The 25339-nt window shown below is 43.1% G+C and overlaps 1 protein-coding gene across 2 annotated transcripts; it reads left to right on the top strand.

Moving 5' to 3' along the window:
* The first annotated feature begins 1277 nt into the window (after positions 1-1277).
* Positions 1278-24056, top strand: LOC311501806 (protein AF-17-like). Of its 2 annotated transcripts, XM_084563827.1 has the most exons (20): positions 1278-1612; positions 3753-3832; positions 3956-4010; positions 4107-4216; positions 9579-9682; positions 10809-10902; positions 11239-11349; positions 12009-12098; positions 12229-12376; positions 12466-13260; positions 13754-13953; positions 14579-14696; positions 14930-14996; positions 15100-15248; positions 17449-17649; positions 17875-17951; positions 18113-18483; positions 18616-18715; positions 20925-21137; positions 21222-24056. In XM_084563827.1, exons 1-20 carry the CDS (start codon positions 1504-1506, stop codon positions 21255-21257), a joined length of 3228 nt encoding a protein of 1075 aa, XP_084419953.1. In that variant the 5' UTR covers positions 1278-1503; the 3' UTR covers positions 21258-24056. The 2 variants fall into 2 exon arrangements, with proteins under 2 accessions (XP_084419953.1, XP_084419954.1); XM_084563828.1 differs by lacking the exon at positions 11239-11349.
* The last annotated feature ends 1283 nt before the right edge of the window (positions 24057-25339 follow it).

Here is a 25339-nt window from a genome sequence, read left to right as displayed (position 1 = left end):
TATGTCAATGGCTGTGCGAGCATGTGAGCGTGGATGAGCTTCGCCCACGTGCCGGTGCGGGGACTCGGTCACGCCTTGCTGCCTTCAGACCAGAAGAGGGTGTTAGCTTCTTCCAGCTGCCACCTCGCTATCTCCCCTCTCCATCAGCGCCAGTTCCCTTTTTCTTTCTTTGGGTCTGAAGAGAAGTGACACTTGTGAGGCAAACTGTCATCACATCTTTGTGTCCATATGTCAGGTTAAAAAGCCCAGTCATCCATTTCTACGCTGCAACGACGCTGGTTCTCTTTTTCCAATTAGAAACGGTTAACTTCAAGGCATTTCTCTTCTGAGAAGTTTGAGGACGTTGAGTAAGATTGTGGCTAAAATAGTAGTCAGGGTTATTTATGGTGTTGGAAGATAAAAACAAAAAAAAAAATGTAAAAGAAACGTGTCAGGAAACATTAATAGCAGCTAGAAATGCCTGCTTCTGCACCAAGTCTCAGTTTGTGAGTGTCTCAAGTCCCATTTCCACCATAAAACCAAGCCTCAGCCGGGCAGAGTTTACTCAGCCAGACGACATAAGAGTCATAAAGCATCCATGACGCATGTCCAGTCATCATGAGAGGCTTTTTGGTGACATCTGCTGACTGAATTACAAGAGTCTACCTCACAGCCAAATATCTAAATAAAATCCCTGCTTGTGAGTTTAAACTGTAACAACCAAGTAATCAATGAAGTATAAGTTAGAAAACGTGTTGGATTGAGGAGTTTCGTATCTACTTCCTTTTTATTATTTTGGTTGCAACTATGAAGAATGTAACGTGCAGAGAAAGAGGGTAATGGTGATATATTAAAACTTGAAATTCATCCAAACAGAGCTGGATACATTTGAACGAAACACCAAAAATAAGCACTGACACTGAGGATGTTTTCAACGCCAGGTCAGGACACACTGGATGGTGAAATAGCCTGTAATTGCTGTCTGAGTGTTCCGCTTAGATCCTGAAGATGGCGCTGTTGAAACACAATTGATAAATTGTGCCAGCCAGCGGTTTTGACCGGTTAATCCACATGTTCTATTAATCTAATTTATACGCGTATTTTAAGGAAGCCGACGTGTAAATATGAATACGGCACATCGGGAAGGGGTTAAGGCTAGACTGGGAGTTTGAAAACACGCGACGAAATCGACCATAAAAGCCAAAAAACCTGCGATAACTTACTACCTCTTGCTGTGACTTTTATTCCGACCCAGGAGCATGTCTGAGCATGCGCACTGCATCGGTTCTATGGGGACGGGGAGGACATCACGGAAAAAAACGTAGCAGCAGCAGCAGCAGCAGCACCACGAACCCCACGCCGAGATTTCGCCTCTCCACTGCTCAAAAAAAAAAATTAAAAAAAATACTGCGCGACGGACGCGGCCCACGACTATGCCCGGAGCGGCGTCGACCACTTGACAGGCCTGGCCGAGGTCTGAGCCGTTGCCGGGAGGGGTAATACAATTCTTCATATGGGAGCAGCATGCGGGAAATGGTCGGAGGTTGCTGCGTGTGTTCAGACGAGCGAGGCTGGGCTGAGAACCCGCTGGTCTACTGTGATGGACACGGCTGCAGCGTCGCCGTTCACCAAGGTAACGTTAGCCGCTGTTAGCGTGTGATTACCGGGCAGCTGTGGCGGCTCGAGGCGCTGGAAGGTCCGGTCGTGTGGCTTTAGGTTGGTCGCTGTCTACGTGCGTGTTTGTGTGTGTGTTTCGGTGTGTGTGGGAGGGGTTGGTAGGTAGGCGTGCTGTTTGTTGTTTCCTCTCCGCACACATGATTGAGCACACAGGGCTGAGAAAAGGCTGACACTGAGCCCGGATGGCGCCTTGATGGCACCGCGGGTCCGTGGAAAGTCTGGCCCAGTGGGTCCGCGACACTCTCCTACAGGAGGCGTGTTTGTGTGTCTGTGGGTGTGTGTGTGTGTATGTATGTATGTGTGTGTGCGTTTGCGGCAAACTAGCCCCGGTGAGGCCCACCGGGTTTGGACACCGTGTTGCCTTGTGTCCACCTGCTTTGTTGCTTTAATGCGACCTGAAATTGGAGCAAATAACTCCTCGTGTGGGATCATGTTTCTGAGTAGAAATCCTCTCTGGAGGTGGGTGTGCGTTGGCTCATCTGTGCATCATCTGCGAGGCTGTTCAAATAAATGTCGCCAAAAGTCAGAGGAAGTGCTCGAAAATGTAGTAAGGGAGGATCACACGTCTCAGCCGTCCTGTCCAGGTAGATAGCGGTTACATTTTAAGTCCAAATAAGAAGCTGACACAAGGGATGCTGAGCCTGTAGGGAGACAAGGATCAAAACAGATTTCTCCAGCTACAGGCAAGTATCTGGTCGTTACAGACCATAAGTCATGTGATGGGACACTCACAGATGTTCATATTCAAACCCCAAATATGAACCAGTCTTTTAGAAACGAAGGACCTACTTGGATGAAACGTCTTCAAGAAAATCAAAAAGTACCGCTGCACTTGTTTCAGCTTGTTTTTTGGGTATTAAATACCATGACAGAGCCTGGGTGCCAGACCAACCTCCACAAAGATGCTCTGGAACCGCTCCATTGGGAACAGATGTTTTTTTTTTGTTTTGTTTTTTTTAAATCCTTAAACGTCAGAGAAAGTGCTCTAAAATTGAATAAAGAAAGCTCAGATGTCTCAGTCTGAGTCAAGCTTCCTGCCCAAGTGGATAAGGATTACACTTTAAGGAATAATCAGATTAAGATGCTGGTAACACTTAAAACCACTGACACAAGAATTTAGAGATTATACCCAAAAAAAAAAAAAAAAACTGACACAAGGACATTGGACTTGTAGAGTTTCTTGAAGATGTTTCTTCCAGGTAGATTTTTTTAGCACTGAAAGACTGGTGTAGAGTTAGGGTTGAAATAGGAACATCTGGCTGTTGCTCACCTGAAACTCCCATGACTCCGGTATGACCAGACACTTACCTGTAGTTGGAGGAATCTGTTTTGATCCCGTTTCCCTTCCCCAATGAACGGTTTGTGAACAGGGGAGGAACTTCTTGAGAACAGATGTTAAGACTGTCTTCTAAAAGGATGATGACTTATAACTCAGTCCACCGGAGAGGGGTTCCGGTTTACTCCTCTTTCAAACCATCTGTCTTCTCCGGCTGAATTGTGGATGTTGTCGTCCTCAAAAGCTTGTCCTTTGTCCTTCAGGTGTAGGTGGACCGCTGAATCCTGACCTGAAGAGCTGTCACTCTTGTGTGGAGCCGTGTGTTTGTGAATTGGCCAAAAGCCTCCAATTGTAGGACTCTGGTCATTACAGACCCTAGTCATGTGAGTTTCATGTGGGAACCACCCACGCAAAAACCTAAACTCTCCACTAGTCAGAAGAAACTTGGATGTTACCCAACAAGTCCAGTTTTCTTTGTTTTGGCTTTGTTTTTGGAAGCCAGACCAACTTCACCCACTCACATCTTTTTTTGTGCCAGAAAGTTGTCAGGAGTCTGTCCATTGGGAGCTGATTATGCTCCGGGAAAGATCCTCCAGGCCGATCAAATGGTTTGGGCAGGCTTTATGTGGTGATGGAGAGAAGAATAACAGGGACATAGTCATACACGTCTTCTGAGCGCCTCTAGTTGTATGGTGGACTATTCAGCTGTCTGCTACAATGACCTGGAAGGCTGAGAACCTTCACAGACATACTAGATTAAATGATACTAATATGTGTTATATTCGTGCCCGTGTTGAGTAACCTGATCTGTGTGTCCCAGCATGCTACGGCATTGTCCAGGTGCCCACCGGCCCGTGGTTCTGTCGGAAGTGTGAGTCACAGGAGCGGGCAGCACGAGTGGTGAGTATGCCAAGTACAACACAAGCGCACAGCGTGACACAACTCATCTATGCATTCCTGCTTCACCTGCCGTGAGTAATGCCGCACTCTCAACAAGCTTGGCTCTCTCCTGTGTTTCCCCAGAGGTGTGAACTGTGTCCCCACAAAGATGGCGCCCTCAAGAGGACGGACAGCGGAGGTAATGTCTAACAGCACAGACAGGAGCGGGAGGGATTTTATCCCTAAAGAGCGCTATCGTACCATTGATCCACTGCCAATGTCTCTGTCCAATCAGGCTGGGCCCACGTCGTGTGTGCGCTCTACATCCCCGAGGTGCAGTTTGCCAACGTCCTCACAATGGAGCCCATCATCCTGCAGTACGTCCCACATGAGAGATACATCAAGGTACTTACACACACACTGTTGATGGGGAAAGCATGCCTCAAAACGTGTTAGCCTGCCGGACTTCATCAGAGTAAATGTCTGTGAAGATCCTCAGTCATCCAGGGCCTGACATATCCAAAGAACAAAGTTGAAACTTGGACAATTTAACTTCTATGGTTTCTTGAAGACGTTCCATTCATCCAGTTCTATATGACTGGTGGAGGGTTTAGGTTTTTATTAGGAACATCTGTGGGTGGTGCCCAACGTATGGGTCATTAGAGCACCGTTCATTGGGGAAAGCAAACAGGATCAAAACAGATTCCTCCAGATACAGATGAGTATCAGGTCGTTACATAACGCTGGTCATGTAAGTTGCCAGGTTTTGTTTGCAGGGATGTCCCACATCATGAGATCGAAATAAATGTCTTGTTACACTCAGATTTACTTCTCTCTTATGTTTTGTTAAAGCTCTTTTTTCTCTCATATCGTTTGTTTATAGACAACTTGGAAATTATTATTATTTTTTTTTTTATAGCCATAAAAAATAATACAGATCTTATCTAATAATAATAATGAGTATAACCTACTATCTCACAATTACAAGAGCCATAGACACTCACTTGTCAGTTCATTAGGTACACTATTGAAAACATTGTAATATAACAGTCCTGCATCAAATCTTATCTTCATTAAGGTCATGGATTTCAGCATTAGTTTCAAATAAATGAGAGAGCTGTTGATTTAAATAGACTCAGACAGACTTTAATCGTTCAAGGGAAATTGCTCGGTCACAGTAGCTTAGTAGTTAAAATAAAATAAAATATAAGTGAAATCAAGTTAAATCTAGTAAAATAAAATAAAAAAAAATAGTGTAAGCCAAAGATTTACAGAATTAGCATATGAACAAATGTACAAGAAATAGAGACGGAAGGATATATATTATATACATAGGAATGATGATAAGGTGCAATAGTGTCCATTAACATGAATAACTGTGGCAGAAAGGTGAGTTGTTTTAAAGTTGGATAGAGTGTTTGTGTTTTATTTTGGAGCCTGTGGTTTATAGTACTATAGACTTTTATTGTGTTGTACTGACACTGCTAGGATAAACACTAATAAAAACACTTTAGTGTTTAATCCAGTTTAACAGCACCACAAACTAACAGAGGTGTATAAAGTACTTGAAAAAAATAACTAAGTGAAAGTACAAATACCATAACTGAAAGTTAAAGTCACCCATAAGAAAATCACTTGAGTAAAAGTCTTAAAGTAGCTCACATTAAATGTACTTAAGTATCAAAAGTATCTTGTGAAATAATATACTCAAGTATCATAAGTACAAGTAAAGTACAAAGTATTTTTATAGTACGCATAAAAAGAAACAAAACAACCAAAAATGGTTCTCCCCCTGTTCTCTTTATTTCACTTTCAGGTGAATGAAATAGATGTGGTATAAAACAAAAACAGAAAAACACTTGTAGAGTGAGTGAATCAAGTGTCTCATGTCTGCCTGAGAACAAAATAAAGCGTCTGTCTGCCTAAGAACACAAAAAAGTGCCTCCTATCTCCTAGTGACGGGTGACTGTCGTCTTCTACCGAAGGAGATGCTGTCAGTGTGGTAACGTCTTCCGTGTCTTCCTCATCAGCGTTAACTGGGGAGGTAGCCATGTTGATGTCCGCCGCCCCGCGCATCCCGCCCTTACCTCTAAACCTCGTGAGAGTACCGTACGTTGTTCCTCTCGTCCTCTCGGACACGCCCATTCCAGATAATCCTTCGATGATTAATTATATTTCTATTTTTCTATTTTAATTTGTAACGAGTAGCGAGTTGGCAAACGTCACAGTAACAGAGTGAAAGTATATTTTTGAATTTTTAAATGTAGTAGAGTAAAAGTAAAAGTCCTGATTAAAAAAAAAACCTCAAGTACAGATCCTCAAAAAACTACTTAAGTAGTGTAATGAAGTACATCTACTTCGTTACTATACACCTCTGCAAACTACATCCTCCAAAATGATCATCCAGTTGAATCACCACCTTTCTGACACTGTTTCACCATAAACTGAACCTTATAACCGTCATGAAGGGGGATTTTGTGCAAGATTGTTTTTTATTATAATGTGTTTCACTAGTGTTACTGAATGAAGTGGCAAGACATTGTATATCAGATATCATTAAGACAGGGGACAGATGCAAATTTTTACAGGAAGTAAACAGGAAGTATTATGTTGCCTTGGATGTATGACAGATTACGTCAGTCTCCTTTTTTGTGTGTTATTGAATTTATTGATAACTATCAGTGAATTACTGTGATACTGAAGAAATGTTAAAAACCTGAAGATTCTCAGGCATCTTCTGAATTATTCCCATTACTGCTGCATTAGTCTGTTGTTCATTTTGTGGTAATTATGATTAAAAAAAAAAAAAACTCATAATCAGGATTAGGAATAAAAGTAGGTCAGGATCATGTAGACACAACTGTTAACTGCTGACAGTGAATTCATTTTACAAAATGTGAACAAATAAAGGCTCGAGATCTTTTTTTCTAGTTCAGATGAGAACTCCAGTAATATTTATTTTCTATTTTGTATTTTTTTTTTTGGTGGAAATTGAAACTAGAACTTAAAATATCATTTGTGGTGTCAAGCCTTTAAAGTAACAGATCAGGGACTTTCAGTGTCTATTCCACCGAGAGCAAAAAAGAAACAGAAAAACAGTAGTGTCAACAAATCATGATGCAATGCAGCGTCAATGTGGGAAACCAGATTCTTCTTTAGCGGGAAAACAACTATGCTTCACATCCCGTTGCTCCCTCCACCTACACGTCCTGTATACACCCAGCGCTGTGGCAAGGTCACGTCTGCTCTCTGGAGGCTGCTCAAAGTGTTTCTGGGAAACGTGGGAGATTTCCAGCTGAAGAAGACGAGGCAGGTTGAGGGAACAACAAAAGTTTACCATAAGCACTTGAAGAACATACCCTTTGTTGATGAGTTTGTTTTGATAACTTGCTGAATCTGTAGAAACTGAAGCTCTGGAATAACTGAGATTTTCACAGTTTAACATTTAACTCATTAATAATTGATTAGTCGTTACTGAGCTGCGACAGGGAAATATCTGCAGCTCTTGTTTTCATGTCAGCTCCATAATGACATGTTGATATATGAAACAGTTCCAGGGACTCATTCGACTGATCAGATCTCAGACCACATTTGGAGGTGGTCTGGGACACATTTGACCTCATCCCTCTGTAGGGTTGGATTTAAAAAACAGATACAAATCGATCTTGACACGAAAGATCTGATACTGGTTCATAAAATCCTCACATCGATATTTTAAACATTTCGTCGCAAGGGAGGGAGATCCAAAACATGATGAGCTCCAACTCTGAGAGCACTGTCAGGCCTGAAAACTGATGGGACTTTTTTTAAACTGTAGTATTTATTAAGCTTTTGTTTAGACATACAGTCACGTATTATAACTAAGTATTATGTCTAGAATGTAAAGTCCTAGGTCACATTAAAGACCACCTACTCAGCAGGAGTGCTCTTATGTAACTCGTAAATTCAGAAACAAACACAAGAGCCACTATTATAAATGATTGCCTGAAAATTAATAAAGCCCCTTAAATGATGTCTGTTCATTAGTAATAAAAGAGTTTTAAAATAGTCTGTCCTTGTAGCTGTTAACTAACTAAATAATAAATCTAAACAAGAATTAAATTATTGAATTTGTGGTTAATTATCATTGTGAACATATTGGGAGTGAAGCTGCAGTCTTAATTTACCCCTTATTTTTATTTTACTGCTGAAAAAAGCACATCAATTAAAAGGTCTGCGCTTTGGGGGACGAAGGCAATCGAGGCCGCCTGCGAAAAGCCCCCAGCCCTAGTTAAATTATGATGCTTGTTCCAAAATGTATATAATGTCCCAAAGTCATGACGCACACTCAAACAGCTGTTCATGGTTCTGATCCAGCAGTAGGTAGAGATCCACTAGAGACACCAGCTGTTACAACATTCAACTGCGCTTCCAGATGATGTCGGTTTTTATTTGCCTTGATCTTGAGACACATTTGGTGAGAACATTCAGCTATTTTCAGCTGGTTTCTTGTGATCGGATCACAGAGAAAGCGTTCAGATAACCGAGTCTGAACCGCTGACTGATGAAAGATAATAGGACCTGGCATACCGTCCAGACCTCGCAAGAAACGTTGTGCTCATTATTTTCTTTATTTTTTCACTTTGCAAAACAAACAGTTTAACCACAGCCCAGTTTCAGTTTTATCAAACATCATCTGCCTCTTAACTTGTAACCATTTGTACCTCTGTGTGCGTATGATAGTACCCAGCGTGCACCAGAGCCAGCCTTCTAAAGAAATGCACGTTACAAAGAAATCAATACTTGATGGGCTCTTTGGACTGATCCACCAGCGATGCCGGCGTGCCGTTTGTCCATGTGCGTGCCTGCATATAAATGTACATGTGTGAGTGTTTGAGAGTCTGGTTTCATATTACTGTGTCAGCTACAGTAAATTGCATGCAGCTTTCTCCCCCCCGTCAGAGCCATTCATCCAGATTTTGCTGCCTGCATTCCTAGACAGCATTACAAAGGACAGTGAAAACTTGAGAAGCCACTCTTCTTTTACATGCTCGGTGTAGTTATGTCTCTGAGCTTTTCATTAGCGAGTGAAGCGGAGATCAGGGTAGGATGTGGACTGTAGCAGAAAAAGGGAGAGAAAAAGCGAAACAGAGAGGGCTGAAGTAAAAAGGTAAAGAGCCTGCTGTTCCTTTGTCCCGCACCTGTTGCTAGGCCTCTTCGGCACCCCCACCCCTTCCCGACCAGTCAGCCCAGCTTACTGGAAAAAAATGAGAAAGTACAAAAGCTGTGTGTGTGTGTGCGTTTGCTTACATGTATTTAATGGACGGGTGAACACAGTTGCGTGTCGGCAAAGACCAAAATGAAGTGGTATCGTCATCTCCGCCGTAATTTCATCAAGAGGGTGATTCAAATTCGCAAAGAAAAATCTCTCTTGTGGAAACAGATACACAACGATGTGCGGTTCAACGGACGACAACTTTCTTAACAACATCCCCAAACATCTGCTCAGCAGTTTCGCTGTACAAAGCGGCGTGCTCTGTTTGGAAACCTCATCTGTTGTCTTGACAAGAAAAACTTCCTAATCATTTACAGTACGGCTGCAGCTGGACTCAAATTAAGGAGTGTTTCATCTTTCCTGCACTGCAATCACAATTCACTTTAGTGGCACAGTGATATGTGTTCGCCCTGGTTGCACTGGCACCACAGATGGAAAAGCAACGTAGCACCTGTTCTCAATAATAATAATAATACTAATAATGATGCCAGCTTCTCTCAATCATCTCCACAGACATGTTACATCTGTGAGGACCACGGCAGGGAGAGCAAGGCGGCCTGCGGAGCCTGCATGACCTGCAACAGGCAGGGCTGCAGACAAGCTTTCCATGTCACCTGGTGAGTGTTTAAAGTGTGCGTGTGAGTGTTTGTGCTTGTGGTTGAAGATGTGTCATCTACAGTACGGTAAGATCATAATCATCACAGAAGAAAGGTAGCAACGATAGGTCTGGTAGGGTTACAGATGCATGTTGACACATGATTTAAAAGTTACTAAAATACTTTTGCAGTTTGAATGTAGATGCATTGTGTAGTTATACGTGTTTGCTGACACAATCAGATAGGACCTCAGGCACTCATGCTGCTGCCAACAGGTTTTCTTTTCTTTTGCTGTCTGCACAAGGTCTTGCTCCTCCTGGGTTCAAATCTGGGTCTGATTCAAATCAGTCTTCATTTGAAAGATCAGATAATGGTTCATAATATCCTCAGATCATGTTTTTTTTAAATAAATGCCATTTTCTTCATCCCATTGGTAGAAATCTTGCTGCGAGACTGTGCAACAGAAGTAGTTCAGGTGAGATCGAGACCCAAAACGTGAGAGACGCTCCTGCCCTGAGAGATTTGAAAGTTGATGTGTGGCAACATTTTGGGTGTAGAAAGTAGGACGACGAAAGCGAAGTCACGTGCAAGATGTGAAACTAGGGTAAAATATTGTTCAAATACAACAGCAAAGATGTCCAAGATGTGTACCCTAAAAAACTGAAACTGTAGCGACGTGCATACTGGATTTGTTTACCTCTTGAGAGACGTTTTCTCTTGACTCTCTTGAGATTCAGCGTGTCCTTTCACTGCTGAAATTACGCAACGCTTGAATGATTGCTCTTGGGTGTACTGTATATTTGCTTTGTTTGTATTAAATAAAAGACACAGTAACTGCTCTGGGGTCATTTAATGCAATGTGAACGCCAGTATTTTTGTTAATGCACCTGTTCAGAGTACTTTGGTTAACATCTCTTTCATGACTACGAGAAACTGTTATTGAATCGGGACCTTGTTAAGAGGAATTGAAGCGTTTCAGGAAATCAAAGGCAACACCCAGCCCTGTCATTATTTAAAGTCAATCTTGGAACGCTACAAGGCTCAGATTTTGATGTGCAGAGATGTGACATTGAATCCTATTCTGGCAACATCAAAGTGTCGTTGTCTGGGCCTGTGTTTGTGTTTAACATTTGCTCCTCTGTTTCAGTGCTCAGATGGCTGGTCTGCTGTGTGAGGAGGAAGGCCCGGAGGCTGACAACGTGAAATATTGTGGCTACTGCAAGCATCACTACAACAAAATGGTAAAAAAAATAATCTCAGTACATTGTTCCTACAGAAATCCTCTCTTACATATATGAAGGAGGTTTGAGTCTGACTATTTCTTGGCCCAGCACGTTTACTTCCTGGATCCAACACAACGTAAATATAGAAAGTCACTGACAGTAACTGGCCTGGCACAACAACCTCCTGTAAGAAGACAACTTGTGGTTTTTACTCGTTGTGAATTCAACAAACCAGGGCCAAGTAAATGGGGATAACTGATTGCAGTCTTTGTCAAACTGTTCCTTTAAAACTTTGTGTAATGGAAGTAGCTTTAATTTGGGGCAACACTCTTTGTCTTCTTTTGGTTTTTGCAGCAGAAGAAGTTGCGCTCGAGTGAAAACACAAGTAGCTCCTTCAGTCACCCCAGGGTTCGCGCTAGTTCACCGTCGCAAGAAAAGCAACACCACCACCATAGACAGAGAAAGGTGAGCTCGGAAGTTAAATGGCATCATATTGGCATCGGTAACCGTGTAAAGATGTGGTGTCTGTAGTTGTCGACCTCTCGGAAGTGTCTCGGTTAATTCAGTAGTGGTTGAAGGGGCGGAGCAAATTAGACATTTTAACATGAAGGTCAATCATTGACTCGCTTTCAGAGCCAGCCTCAAGTGGACATTCGAGGAACTGCAATTTGTGACATTCAATACGTTAGCTTCAGTTTCCAGACCTGGAGGTTGCTGCTTGATTTAACAATGTGAAAATCGTGTGGTGCTTTGTCTTCTTTGTCATGAAACATGTTATTAAACTAACTCTAATCATATCCTGATAAGTTAGATTCACTGATGACCAGGGGACGAGGTCTATGATAAAAGCTAGTCAGTTCTTAGTGCGTTTTACAGGAGTAAAACTTTGTCACGAATGGAGAAATTAGATATAGAGACTGAAAGTGTTTTTTGTACCAGACTGTAAACTTGTTTATCTCTGTAAAGTTGCACACTTTAACACTGAGTTATACAGGGATTGACTCACTTTTGTAGCCAGTCTCATGTGGAAATGTGAGGAACTGCTGTGTTTGGCAGATCAAATCTAATTTCAACCATCTCAACACATCATGACTATCTTACACACCTAATCCATGTGTTTTCAGAGTCACAAAGACAAGATTCGGCAAAAGGAGCGGCACAAGAAGTCCACTGACGGCTTGAGCTCATCTGTGACGACGAGCAGCATAGAAAAGGTACAAAAAGCAAAGTGATTAGAGACATGTTGGTCAGAGAGACGTGTTGGTCACTTAAAATTCATACAACTCCTGATGCCACAGTATCTCAGTCTGGTCTAGTTACAGTATGATGTGCATGTTTCCACAGATCTCCTCAAGTCACCACAGCAGCAAGGACAGCGAGGGCAAGTCCAAGAAGCTGAGCTCACACAGTCATAGTCACCGCAGCAAGAAGACAGGAAGCACTGGCAAGAGCTGCTCCTCTTCCTCCTGCTCCTCCAGTCCATTCAACACAGGTACCAAAAGTCTGAGAGACTGCCAGACGTGATACAGGGAGGTTCTGTCAGTATTTGTGTTTGACTGTAACTCTGTGTTTCCCCTGGAGGAGGCTCCCTGTCCACCGCTCAGGACTTCCATCAGTTCTCATCTTCTTCCCGCCTGGAGCGAGACCACGACCGCGGAGGTGACGACCACGGCGGAGAGGAGCGCAAGGAGCGTCACCGGAGGCCGGCAGTCCAAGAGGAGGAGGAAGAGGAGGAGGATGAAAAGGAGGAAGACAAAGATGAAGAAGAGGAAGAGGACTGTAAATACCACAAGCCACCAGCATTGACCCCTGCTGATGGCCCACTAGCAGGGTCACAAGGTCACGATAGGTCAGAGGGAAACTCCAGCCCCTTTGAGAACAAGGTCACCATCTCCACCTTTGGGTCCATCATGCGCATCACCTCCTCATCGGGGCTCGGCAGCAGCAGCAAGATCCGTAAGATCTCCTCCTCGGGGGACTACAAGTCTTCCAAATCTATCTGCAAACCCTCCCAACTGAGCACGCCGCCTATCCTGGAGGAGGCGGACCTAGAGGAGAAGGCCACGCCCCCGCCGCTGCCCCGAGAAAGGAGGCACCGCGGCAACAAGAAGAGCCGGCATGGTCCAGGGCGCCCGCGGGGGAGCAAGAACCGAGAAAGGAGGGACGAGGAGCATCACCATCACCACCACCACACAGCGCCACCTCCTCCAGCCTTAACCTCCTCACTCTACCCAAGCCCGTCGTCCGCCCCCCACCCCGCCTTCCCCTCGACGCTGCCTCCAGCCTCCACCTCTTCCTCTTCTTCTTCCTCTTCCTTCTCTTCCTCCTCCGCTGGGAGCTTTTCTACAGGCCGTGGCAACTCGCTTCTCGGCTCCAGTGAGTCTAAGCGAGTGGGTGTGTGTGGTAGCCCTCTAACTTCCTGTGTGTGTCTCTGTGTGTGTGTGTGTGTGTGTGTGTGTTAGAGCAAGTGTATGTGGGGCGGAAAAAAACTGTATCGCTATCTATCTGCACTTTGGTGTGTGTACGTTTGCAGCTTCACTCAAGTGTTGAAATGTTTCCATTACACATAGCAGCCTATCCGTACATCTGAGAATAGAACAAGCAATTAGAAGTTGGAGCAAAGCAGGACAAACAGAGATCTCGGTGCTGCTTTTAAAATTCACAACATTTTGCAGGATATATTATAATATTTATTAGAATCTCAGTGAGGCCTCAGAGACATAATCCCAGAAAGTGTTTTTATGTGAGCTGCACCTGAGAGTAAGATTTACAGATTAAGCCTCTAGTGTTTGTCTCGCTATTTGTCAGTGAAAATATTTCTTATAATTCTTCTTTTGCCAAACTTAATTCTTTCACCTTTCTCACTCAGGTATCTACTCCGGTCTCAAGGACCCTCTCACACTGGGCGGGGGTGTCTGCAGTACTCCTCTTTCCCTGAGTGGAGGGGTGTGTAGCACCTCCATGTCTCTGGGAGGAGGCATGTGTAGCACCCCTCTCTCCTCAGGACTCCTTTCATCCCACGTCCCCTCGCTCTCTCTTCCGTCAATGAACGCTGTCTCAAACACACAGGTACGTCAGAGAGAGAGAGAGAGAGAGAAAAAGGACATTTAAGGTGGTCAAGTCAGATTGTTTTAAAGTGAAACACTCATTGACTTTTTGGTGGGAAAACATATCATTATAGAGCTGGAAGGCAACAATTTTGCAAATGACATACACTCTATGAATAAATAAATAATTATACTTCCTGTGTCCTGTAAAATTTACTTTTAAGGCTCTTAACATCCAAAATAATGGTAGTGATGGTCAAATACATATTCATTACATTAAATCAGTCTAAAAAAAAAACAGTCCTGCACTAAATCCTCCTTCATGACTGTTTAAATGTTCAGTTGAAGTTGAAACAGCATCAGAAAGGTGGTGATTTAACTGGATGATCATCGTGGAGGGTGTAATTTGTGTTGCTGTTAAACTGGATTGAATTAAACACTTAATATCTCTGAGTATCTGGTCAGACAAATAAATAATATTGCAGCATCATTCAGACAATCAGAGATGATGTTTCATGTTACTGTTGTTCTTGTTAAGATCTGGGTTGTAATACCAGTAGATAATGTTTCCTTTTCACAAAGAGCAGGACCTTGTTCTACCACCGTCCTTCTTTATCAGCCAGATATTGATGTTTTCTGTCTCGTAGGTCCATCCAGGTTCCAGTGTCTCGTACAGCCTGTCCTCCTCCCAGCCTTTCGGCAGCTGTCTTTCCACAGCCCCGGCACTGCCGCCACTACTGAGCCAAGCCCAGACCTCACTGCCAGGTGAGAGGAAAACAAAGATCAGAGATCAGCATGATTTATTCACATTTGTTGTTTAAGCTGATGTTTGCTTGAGATAAGCTTCCACAAGAAAGCCTCCTCTGACAGTTAGTCTTCCCTTTCTCAGAATCTGACTATAGATTTGCCGATGTGGCACAAAAAACCCCTCACCTTTAAGAAGCCTTTCATTAATCAGATGCGCAGCTGAGTTTGTGATTGCTTGTCTTCATTCTCAGAGTCCGACCTCGATGATTGCCGCTTCCCGTGTCAGGGGAACTCGCCGAGAGAGAGTCTTTCATCGCAGTACGTCTTGGTCTTTTCATCTTTATTGCCTTTTTCTTTGCTGCAGCTGTGACTTCTTACTAATGTCTGATGACCTGTTGGTTTGGTCCTTCTCCACATCCAGGTCTCCAATGAGCTGTCTTCCTCTTCTGTTTGACCAGAGAGACGGCTTGGGCGCTGGAGTCAGAGCCCGTCCCGAGAACGTCCCTCCGGCCAGCTCCCACATCGAGCTTTTGTTGGAGAAACACGGCAACGGAGAGATGGGAGTCAACAGTGAGTAAAAAAATTCCACTGGCTCCCAAAGGGTCCAGATATGAAACTGAGTCAGAACAGTCATAGTCCTGACCTCATCCAAAACAGCAGTTTGGGAAGTCGGGAAGTAATCAAAGCGGCAGTAACGCCGTGGAAAGCAAGCAGAATCTGAAGTGCTGCCGTAGTAAATAATTTTCTACACTTACAAGAATCCCTAAAGAAGAAGAGAACTGAGATATGATTTGAGCATGGGGCTTTCCAGGTGAATTTAAAACATATGTAGAAAAGTGTGAATAATTTGCGTTAACACATGCAATTAAATATTTCAATCTGTTGCCTTAATTCTAATACAACAGCCCTGCACTAAATCCTCCTTTATGACTGTTAGGTAAGATGTTGAAACAGAGTCTGAAAGGTGGTGGTTCAACTGGAGGATGTAGTTGGTGGTGCTGTTAAACTGGATTGAATTATAGTGTTTAAATGAAATAGTAATTTCCAAGCTGCCCCAACGCAACCGATAAGAGAAAAAGAGCTTAAACAAAACACAAGAAAGAACAATTGAATCTGAGTCAGATAAAGCATTTGTTTCCATCTTCTGTTATGTGACACCCGTCCAAACAGAGGGCAGAGAAATGTTAGAAAGGGTTTGTTGTCTGTGATGCTGAGCACTTTGCAGCAACGCTCTGTGAATCAGTTAAAAAGCAGTTATTGGATTGTGGGATTGGGTTGCAAGCTCAGACTGCTGCTGGCACCAAGGCAGATATAGAACCAGCTCGAGTGTAACAAGTCCACAGAAATCAGCTGTTATTATTAAGCCCTTTAAAGAAGTCTGTTTTCTTAGTTTTACACCTGTCAACAGTCAGTTGTACTAAATTCTGTGTAACATGTCAGAAATATTTAATTATGGAAAAGAATAATATGAGCTCCAGTAGTAGCGGCTTGATTGAAATCTCCCTCATCATGTTTAGGAGTATTTTATTTGAGAAAAAGCCCAGCACCATTCCCCACATAATAAACATTCACTTAGTTTGAAAGTTTCATTTTAACATCAATCACAGCCAAAGCATTGCATGGTGGGATGTTAAGAAAACATAATAAAAAAGTGGAGTGGTTTAGGACACAGCCTTAGTTGTGTGACCTCTTATATTTTCCTGCTCTGCCCAACTTCAACCCAAGCAGGGGCCCAAACAGCCAGGATAATTGGAAACACCTGGGTGGGGGTGCATGGACTGAAATAAAAGCTCAGTGCAGGTTACTGGGTCGACTCTTGTCACAGATATTCGCTGTGCCGTAGTGATAGTTTAACCTCAACCAGTTCATCCTGATACAAGCGATAAGTTAATGCATACAGTGTGAATTATGCAGTAATGTTTTACAGAAAAAAAAGTTCTTCATTCCTCCCCATCCTCCCCATCAATCTTTTCTTTGATCGGGCCCTGGTGAGCCAAGGTGAGCTTCTGTGACCCAAGTTTTTCCAGTGTGTCCTGCACTGGTTGACTCAGCATGTCGAATCAGCAGCTGAATGAATCGGCTAGATAGATCGCTCCGATTGGCTGATCGGCTTAGAGAACCAGACCGCGAGCAGAGAAACAGGAAGTGATGAAAGTAAACAAAGTCATAGCAAGATCCGCAAGGTGATGCAAAAGACTCTTCTCGTTTTTCTTCTTCATCTCATCCGAACATTCAAATCCAGAAACATTTATATGATTGTCTTGAATAAATAAACTGTAGAGCAACTCGTCATTCAGGAGAGGCCAACACTGCACACTTTTAGGTCTCCAGAGCTTCCTAGCCTCCCAGCTAATTGTAGCACTTCCTGTTTCTCTTAAGAGTTATTTCCTCTCATGTGCAGAACGTATGTGCCAGCTGGTTGTTGGCTGTAGTCCTTGCGGTGTGTTCAAATGCAGCTTTTTGGTCCAGGCACAGGAGATGTCACATGTTATTACTGGTAGTTCTTTGATGTCAGGTCTATGTGTCTATACCTTTATAATAAATTCTCCCTCATCCCCCTTCAAATCAGACTTTGCTTTATGGACGTTTTACTGTTTCAGAGGACCTACTCAATTGTTCATGATTACAAATCACGAACAGTCCCTTTCATCCTTTGAAATCAACTGTAAAGCAACGTGGGATTTGCATAGATTGCTGCATCTCATCCTCACACGCCTGTGTCCTGTTTCATTCCGATCTCCACTCATATTGTGTTTCTGTGCCCTTCCAGTCGTGGAGATGCTCCAGTCGCTTCACTCCCTGCAGCAGGAGAACCAGCGCCTCCAGGACCAGATCCTCAGCCTGACGGCCAAGAAGGAGCGGCTGCAGCTGCTGAACACGGAGCTGGCCGTGCCTTTCCCTCCTCACTTTCATTCCATCCAGAGCTCCATGCACACGTCTGCCCAGATCAACTTCCTGTCATCCACTCAAGGTCCGATTCTTCACCTCTGCTTTCATCTTTCATACCAAATTCTGGGGACATGCTCTTCCTTTGTTTCATCTCCTTTTCATCTGTCCTGTCCTCACAGCCCCAGCTGCATGCAGCATTTAAACACTAGTGTGCTATAACTTACAGTAAACACACTAAATGATTAAGTGATGTTAAATGTCTAGTGTCAGTAGTGGTAGTTTGTGATTGTTGCTCTCCTTTCCCTAGACCCTGTGAGCACCAATAAGAGTCCCCTCTCCAAAAGCTGCTTCCTGAATGAATCCTCCTTTGTTACCTCGTCCGAGGTGAGACACTAGATCCTTTGTTACACATCATGTAAACTAAAACATCAGCAGTGTTTGTGCTTCTTAAGCCTTTGTGTAGAAACATTTGTAGGTGTTGTTGTGAATATAATGACACTAATGGTGCATCCAGCTAAGATGCTCCTCCCCTGTCTTCCATTCAGGAGCTGCACTCTGGTAGTCCGTCCCGTAGCAGCTCATCGCTCTCCTTCCAGAGTACGCCTCCTCCTCAGCAGAGCCCCGCCTCCTTCGGCCAGCCGCTGCTAAACGGCTTGAGTCGAGGTTTGAGCGACGGTTTGGGGACCATCAGTCAGGCTGGCAGCTCCACTCTTCCAGTGGTGGGGGGGCTCATGGCGTCCCTGGCAGGAAGTCCTCAGCTGACCATGAACGGCGTACTGGGCACTTTGAACGGTGTGATCCAGTCTCCCATACAGAATGGCCCTCAGCCCACACTCCCAGCTCTGCGTCCTCAGCCTCCTCCGCTCAACCCTCAGGCGCTGGCACAGAGCTTTCAGCTTCCCAAGAGCGTGAGCCCGTACGTACGCACTGTGTCCTTAAAGAAAAAGCTATGATTGAGTTTAAAGGCATTGAAGTTGGTTTCAGGGACACATCTGAGTTTAGGCTGTGTCTGGTTTGTAACGTGGCCGCGTGTCAACATTTGTTTCAGGTCTTCTCTCCTGTCAGAGCAGCAGAAGCAGCTTCTTCTGGAGCAGCAGCAGCAGCAGCAGCAGATCCAGCAGTTTCTCACCTCTCAGAACTTCACGCCTGTAATGACACTTTACCACCCATCTCTTTCTCACCTCTATCTTCAGCTAATTTCACATTTCTGTTCACCTGACTGATACATCTATAGGCAGAAAATGTAAAACCAGAATTACGTGACGTCACACGACAATCACAAACCAGTGTGACACTTTAAACAATTAATGATCAATCCTTTTGCTCACTGACACACCATCGCACAAGTAGAACTTGTGATCAGAGGACACTACTTTAACAGCAGTGGACACTTCACACTACGAATGAGACATTGTCACCGAGCCGCTGCTGGATTCTCACTCAAGCACTTGGTGACATCATCTCTCACTGTTGGTGTGAATACACCATTGGATCAATAAAGTTTTATGTTCGGTTAGTTAATAACTTATTAATGGATGTAAAGGTAAAAGTGAAAGGAACAACATAGAGCTTTATCAGGCAGCAGCGAAGCAGCTGCTCTTATTTGACTTGCAAACTCATGACAGTCTGGTGAGGTTGGAACCAGTCAGGCTCTGTGACACCACGTAAATATAGAAACCATTTGGTTTCCTGTGCTGCTGTGGAGTTTAGTCATTGCTACAGAGACATGCGGGAACTGAACATTTTCACTTTTGCCTGCTAAATGGGTAAAAATGGAACTATAGACCGATCAGTCATAACATTATGACCACCTTCCTAATACTGTGTAGGTCTCCCTTGTGCCTCCAGTTGTGAACAGTTGTGACTCATCAGAGAATGGACATGGGACTTCTGAGGGTGTCTTGTGGTGTCTGGCAACATAATCTTGTTAGTGCCTTTGGGTCCTATAGCTTGATGAGAGGGGCCTCTGTGGATCAGGCTTGTTCCAGTGCATCCCACAGATACGTGATCACTTTGGGATCTAGTGGATTTGGAAGTCAGGTCAACACCTTGTGCTGTTCTTCTTGTTTTTTGAGTTGTTCCTAAACCATTTTTGTGTGTGTGCCTGTGTCAGACTGCACCCTGCTGGGGATGGCTGCTGCCATCAAGGAGTGTCATTGCTATGGGGTGAGGGCGCCTGGTCTGGTCTAGGTGGGTGGTGCATGTCTAAGTAACATCCACACAAACGCCAGGTCCAAAAGTTTCCCGGCAGAACACTGAATTGTCACAAGATGGTCTGTGTTATTCACTTCTCCTGTCAGTGGTTTTAATGTTGTGGCTGATTGGTGTATATGTGACCAAAGAAAGGTTTTAAATATTCTATTCTGAAAGCATAGAGTGTAATAATATTGAAGTTTGCAAATCAGAACCAGAAACCTTTTACATAATCACAGGTAGATCTCTGTACCTTTGTAAGAACTGACACTCCTCAAGATTTACAGTCTCTGATTAGACTTTTATCTAAAAAAAAATAAAAATGCAACGCGTTTGACCAGCTGTGCGGAAGTGAGAGGAGAGAGCAGATTTCTTATTATTCTGTTTTTCTGGCACCTTCCATGTGTACCGCCTAGTGCAGCAGTAACATTGACGATAAGGACAATATTTCTTCAACCTGACCAGTCATTCTGAGCAGAGATCACAATTTAACTGTTCACATGGACAAAAGGGGAAAAAATAATCTGATCGGATTTATGTGTTTACCTGCCCCAAAACATCAGCCACTGTAGAGAAAGTGGTTCTGTGCTGTGGAGCATCGAATCTGCTGGAAATATAACACAAGAAGAAGACGTTATTCTGCAACTTTCTTTTGAACTTCATTAGAAGAAGATCACCAACATGTCTCCACAACGTTTCTGTCCACATGGATTTTGGCTTCGTTCATCTTTTCAAACACTTACTGAACAGCTGGTTGTTTTGCTACCTCCATGTTTCTGTTCTTCCTGGAAAGTCATCACCCGGTCTTTACCCCACGTGGAGCAAACATGCTCAGAAAGAATGGATTTATTCCATCCAGGGAGAAGCCATCAGATCAATGTTTACATGGTTATAAGGAGATCAGATTCTCCTATAGAACAGATTATCGAAGGTTTACACCACCCCGCTACATCTGATTGAAAACTCCTTCAGATCAGTCTGTTCTGATTGAAGTGATTCCATGAGGAATACCGTCTCCTGCCCCTACTTCTCTGTGATGATCACCCTTTCGCTCCACCTTCACATCATTGTTGCCACTCAGATCAACTATCAGTCAGACAGCATGTCCCAGTTCAGATCACATGTCTCCTGATCGTCCATTAAACCTGTTGTCTTCTCCTCCAGGAGCAGCAGATGGTTGTGTACCAGATGCTGCAGCAGCAGAGACAGAGGGAGCTGCAGCGCCTCACGCTGACCGGAGCACTCACCTCCAGCCCCAACTCACCCATGATAGCCCAGTCGCCCAACCTGCTGTCCTCAGCCACAGCCTCACCCCTGCAGGGCGGCCAAGGAGGCGGCCTCTTTGGTCTGCAGGACAATGCACTTCACAAACCCGGGGTGAGTAACTCTGCGGGATTCCTCATTATGCTTGTGTGCACCCGTACTGAAAAATTAAAGCAAGTCCTGTGATTGTGTTTTCAGGCTGCAGGAGAGAAGGGTGGAGACAAGAATGGGTGATGAATCTGTTTTAACAGAGAAGCAGCTCAGATGAAAATATCAGGCATTACTTGCTGCCCTGAAGAAGTGAGGTCAAGACTTTTTTCCTTCTCTGTCATCTTCATCGTACACCCTCTTTATGAATGTAAAACAGGATGGACTTAAAGTTTTTCGTGTTTTGAAATTCTTGATATCGGAGGTTCTTCTCATAGATTTTTTTTTTGTGTAGGCAGCTTTCAGAGAGCATGAATAGAGTGGTCTCTTCTTAAATTGCACTAATTTGTTCGCTAGACCAATGGGGCTGCTTATGAAGGCAGATCCAGACTTCCTGCTCATCCCTGCAGGAGCTGTGCAGGATTTTGGTTCGAAGTATGAGCTCGAGGTTTCCAGCGTCTCTTTCTTCTCTGACTTTTCAAGCACTGACCATTCATGAATTCCCTCCACAGCTCACAGTTTCCATTCAGTCAGTGAGAACTTCTGCCACTTCATACACCCTCAGCTGTCTTCCTTGATATTTTGTCTTCCCTTTGTGTTCACCCCACCCAGATTTCATCAGATCTTCTATACATTGCAGCCTCTCACTGGCACTTACCATGTAAAGAATAGATATGCTGTCATTTTCGATGTGTGGTTAGTGTCATTTCAACGTTAAGCTAGTTATTACCTCAGACTTTTCTGCCAACTATTTTCCATTGTTGACATTTTGTGCAGACATGTTACCACAACAGCCTTCACTGGATATAAATGCCCATCAGAAATCTCGGTGTTCACTTTAAGGAATTAACTAAATGTAAAAAAAAAAAAAAAAAAAACGTCCGCCAGAGACTGAGTTCAGCACGCGAGCACCAAAACCACCACCAGAGTTCGTAAAGACTTTTATATCCTTCGAGTTGCTATGGAGATTAAGCAGACAAAACCAAACATTTGGAAATTTTAAGTAAGAAATTAATAGTTTTTTCCTAAACAAGTGTGCACTTTGCATGTTAGTTGCTAACAGAGCAAATCATCACAGCACCTTATAAAGGTTGCTCGGTACTTTCTAGGCCACTAGAGACTAACAGGTTTTTGATTTCTATGAGTATTTTGCACTCTGAAGTTTTTTAAGTTACTTCCATATATAAATATTACTTTCATGTCCTCAAACTAGTCATTCTTTTAGCAATACTGGATAGATAATGCCTTAATGACGCTAGATTTACAGAGATAACCACGAGCCCAAAGGCCAACTTTACTCTTTTGTCGTATTTCTTTGATAGTGTTTTTTATCTTGGGTACGTGGAGGGGTACGTTATTAAAATGAAAGCACTCTTCCTAAACCTGTTTATACTTTTGATAGCTGACTGAGGATTTCAACAGTTGTGAATAACCGTATAGTGGTGACTAAAGTGTCAAAGCATTTTCTATTGTAATTTTTGTGTTCAGATGTTCTTTAGTTGTTTGTGCTTCAGAGATCGAGTAGAAAATGTTACAGTGAAGCCTGCACAGTGGTGTCATAGGAGAGGTGTGAACTATTATTCAAGTGCTGCAGTTATAGCATGACCTAGTCTGGTGTAGGCAGACTCAGTTCTTCTCAGAATATGAGTTAAACTCTCATTAAGCTTAAATTTGGATTTCATTGTTTCAACTGATGCAGAGAATAAAAAATCAGTTGCATGCAATTGGATAGTCCTGCACCGGAGCCATGTTGTTTTAAACTAATTCAACGCCACAGCATTCAGATGACATGTGCGACTACGTCGCTCTTCATCAGCCCTCCCAAACGATTTGATTGGCCCGGCAGAACTTGCAGGAGCATAATCAGTTCCCACTGGAGCAGCTCCAGACCTATTCTCCACCACAAAATTATTGTGTTTGGAGGAAGTCGGGCTGACTTCCAGTCTAAGTGTGACCACTTCCCCGCACTAAGACTTTCCAATGTAGAGACTATGACAGGTCCTCCTCTCTGATTCATCCTTTTCCCCTCAAACTCAGTCACTTCTTTAACAATATTCTGTCAGAATCCTTCAGATACTTCCTCTTTTCTGTTTGCAATCTTGAACAGGATCTCCCAAACATGTGATATCTAGTTTGTTTTGTTAGCAGCACATGTAGACGTCAGAAATGAACTTTGAGCAGCTCACTAGTTGATGATAAATACTGTAGCAAAGACAGAAGGAGAATGTTGATTGTGTTGATCAAGACATGAGTCAATGCATTAACGTGGCTCAGTGGGAGGGCTGATTCACCTCTCAGCTGAGACAGAGTCCAGATCATGTCCGAGACGTTGACTGACGAGCGGCGCGAAGGATTTCTGAAGCGGTTTCTTCCTCATGTTGCACTGGGGCGCTTTTTGGCCCAATTGTAAATCGTTTTTTAGTAATTTTTTTTCAATTTTGTTGGAATACGAGTTGTATACTTTAATATGTTTGTGTAAAAACACATTCATTCTTTTAAGCTTTGAAGTTTGGGTAAACAAGATAATCCATGTTATGAATGTCGTACTGTGTATCTTTTTATGTATTGAAACATTTAAGCACCTGCCTCTGAATGAGGTTTGATGGAGAGCAAGTTAACCATTGGGATATGAATTGCATGAAATGCAGTGAAGTCTCTCAAATGTTTTGCTTTATACCAAGTAATAACTATGCATAATTTTAAATGCATTGTTCCCTGAAAGAAAAAAAAGAGAAATGAAATGAGCACTGAATTTTAAAAATGGACAAGCACGGTGTCACTGTACAGTGTAATCGATCAAAACAAATTTGACGATATTCAGATGAAAAGCCCTGTAAAGTATTTTGGTATTTTTGTGTGTAAAATTAAAAAGAAGGATTAAGACAACTTTTGTCAATAAATGTATTTTACTGAGCTGTTTTTACATTTTCTCTTGGATGTCGAGGACTTAACTGTAAACCGTGAGGGTACAATCTGTAGAAATTAACTTGAAATACTGAGCTGACTGCAGGTAAAGTGGAATACATTTTACTTATTAGCTTGCACCTAATATGAATTAACACAGCTGCTAGTACCGGTGATAAATATTTTAGTTTACACAATAAAAAGAAAATGTTCTGGAAGTTCAGAAAATTTGATTTTGTGTCCTACTGTGGCTCAGTAGGTAGAGCGGGTTGTCCACGAACCAGAGGGTTAGCGGTTCGATCCCCGGAATGCCACATGCCGAAGTGTCCTTGAGCAAGACACTGAACCCCCAGTTGCTCCCAGTGCGTGGCACTGGTGTGTGAATGTGTGTGTGCTTGTGTGAGCGAATGGGTAGATGTGTCTATGACTGTAAAGCGCTTTGAGTACCAATAGGTAGAAAAGCGCTATATAAAAGCAAGGCCATTTACCATTTGATTTTGCAAATCTGAATGTTGGTTATAAAAGCCCTTTTCTGTAGAAAATGAAATACTATCAAGTACAGTGTCCATTAAGGTTATTCAGACTCTTAAATGATTTTCCCTGTTATTACTATATACATGGAATCATGGTCAAAAGAATTTGCAAAAGAAGAGTATTTAGTGCCACAAACAAACCCTCTCAGTTGTGAAGCATGGCAGCATCACACTGGGGATGCTTCTCGGCAGCAGGCTCCAGACAGCTAGCAAAGGTAGAGAGTAAAATTAGATGGAGCAAAGATGAATCCTGGACAATCTGACTCATTCTGCAAGACGATTGTGGCTTGGGAGAAGATTTATTTTCCGGCACATACACTTACCTGAAGCAGCACAATCCACACGGACATGATTTATGGACCATGGTGAATGTTCTGGAGTGGCTGAGTCAAAGTCTAGACCTCAGTCCATTAGAGAATCTGTGGCTTAACTTCAAAAGATAAGTTTATGCCTTTTGTCTGTGCAACTCGACAGTTTTGCAAAGAAGGAAGGAGTAAACTTGCAGCATCCGAATGTGCAAGTCTGTGATTGAGTCCAAAGGTGCATCAACTAAATACTGGTGACTAAAAGGGAAGTTTTATTTAATTGAAATTACTTTCTAGAAATCAGTTTTCACTTTGACAGTAAAGAGTTTTTTGTTAATTTTTGTCAAGTAGCCAAATTATATTGACCACAATTTAATTTGTGAAAGCAATAAAAAGGGAAAAGGTCAAAAAGTGTGAATACTTTTTA

The sequence above is a fragment of the Chelon labrosus genome (assembly GCF_963514085.1).
Source record: "Chelon labrosus genome assembly, chromosome: 2".
Taxonomy (NCBI): Eukaryota; Metazoa; Chordata; class Actinopteri; order Mugiliformes; family Mugilidae; genus Chelon; species Chelon labrosus.
This window is presented reverse-complemented; position numbering and strand designations above follow the sequence as displayed.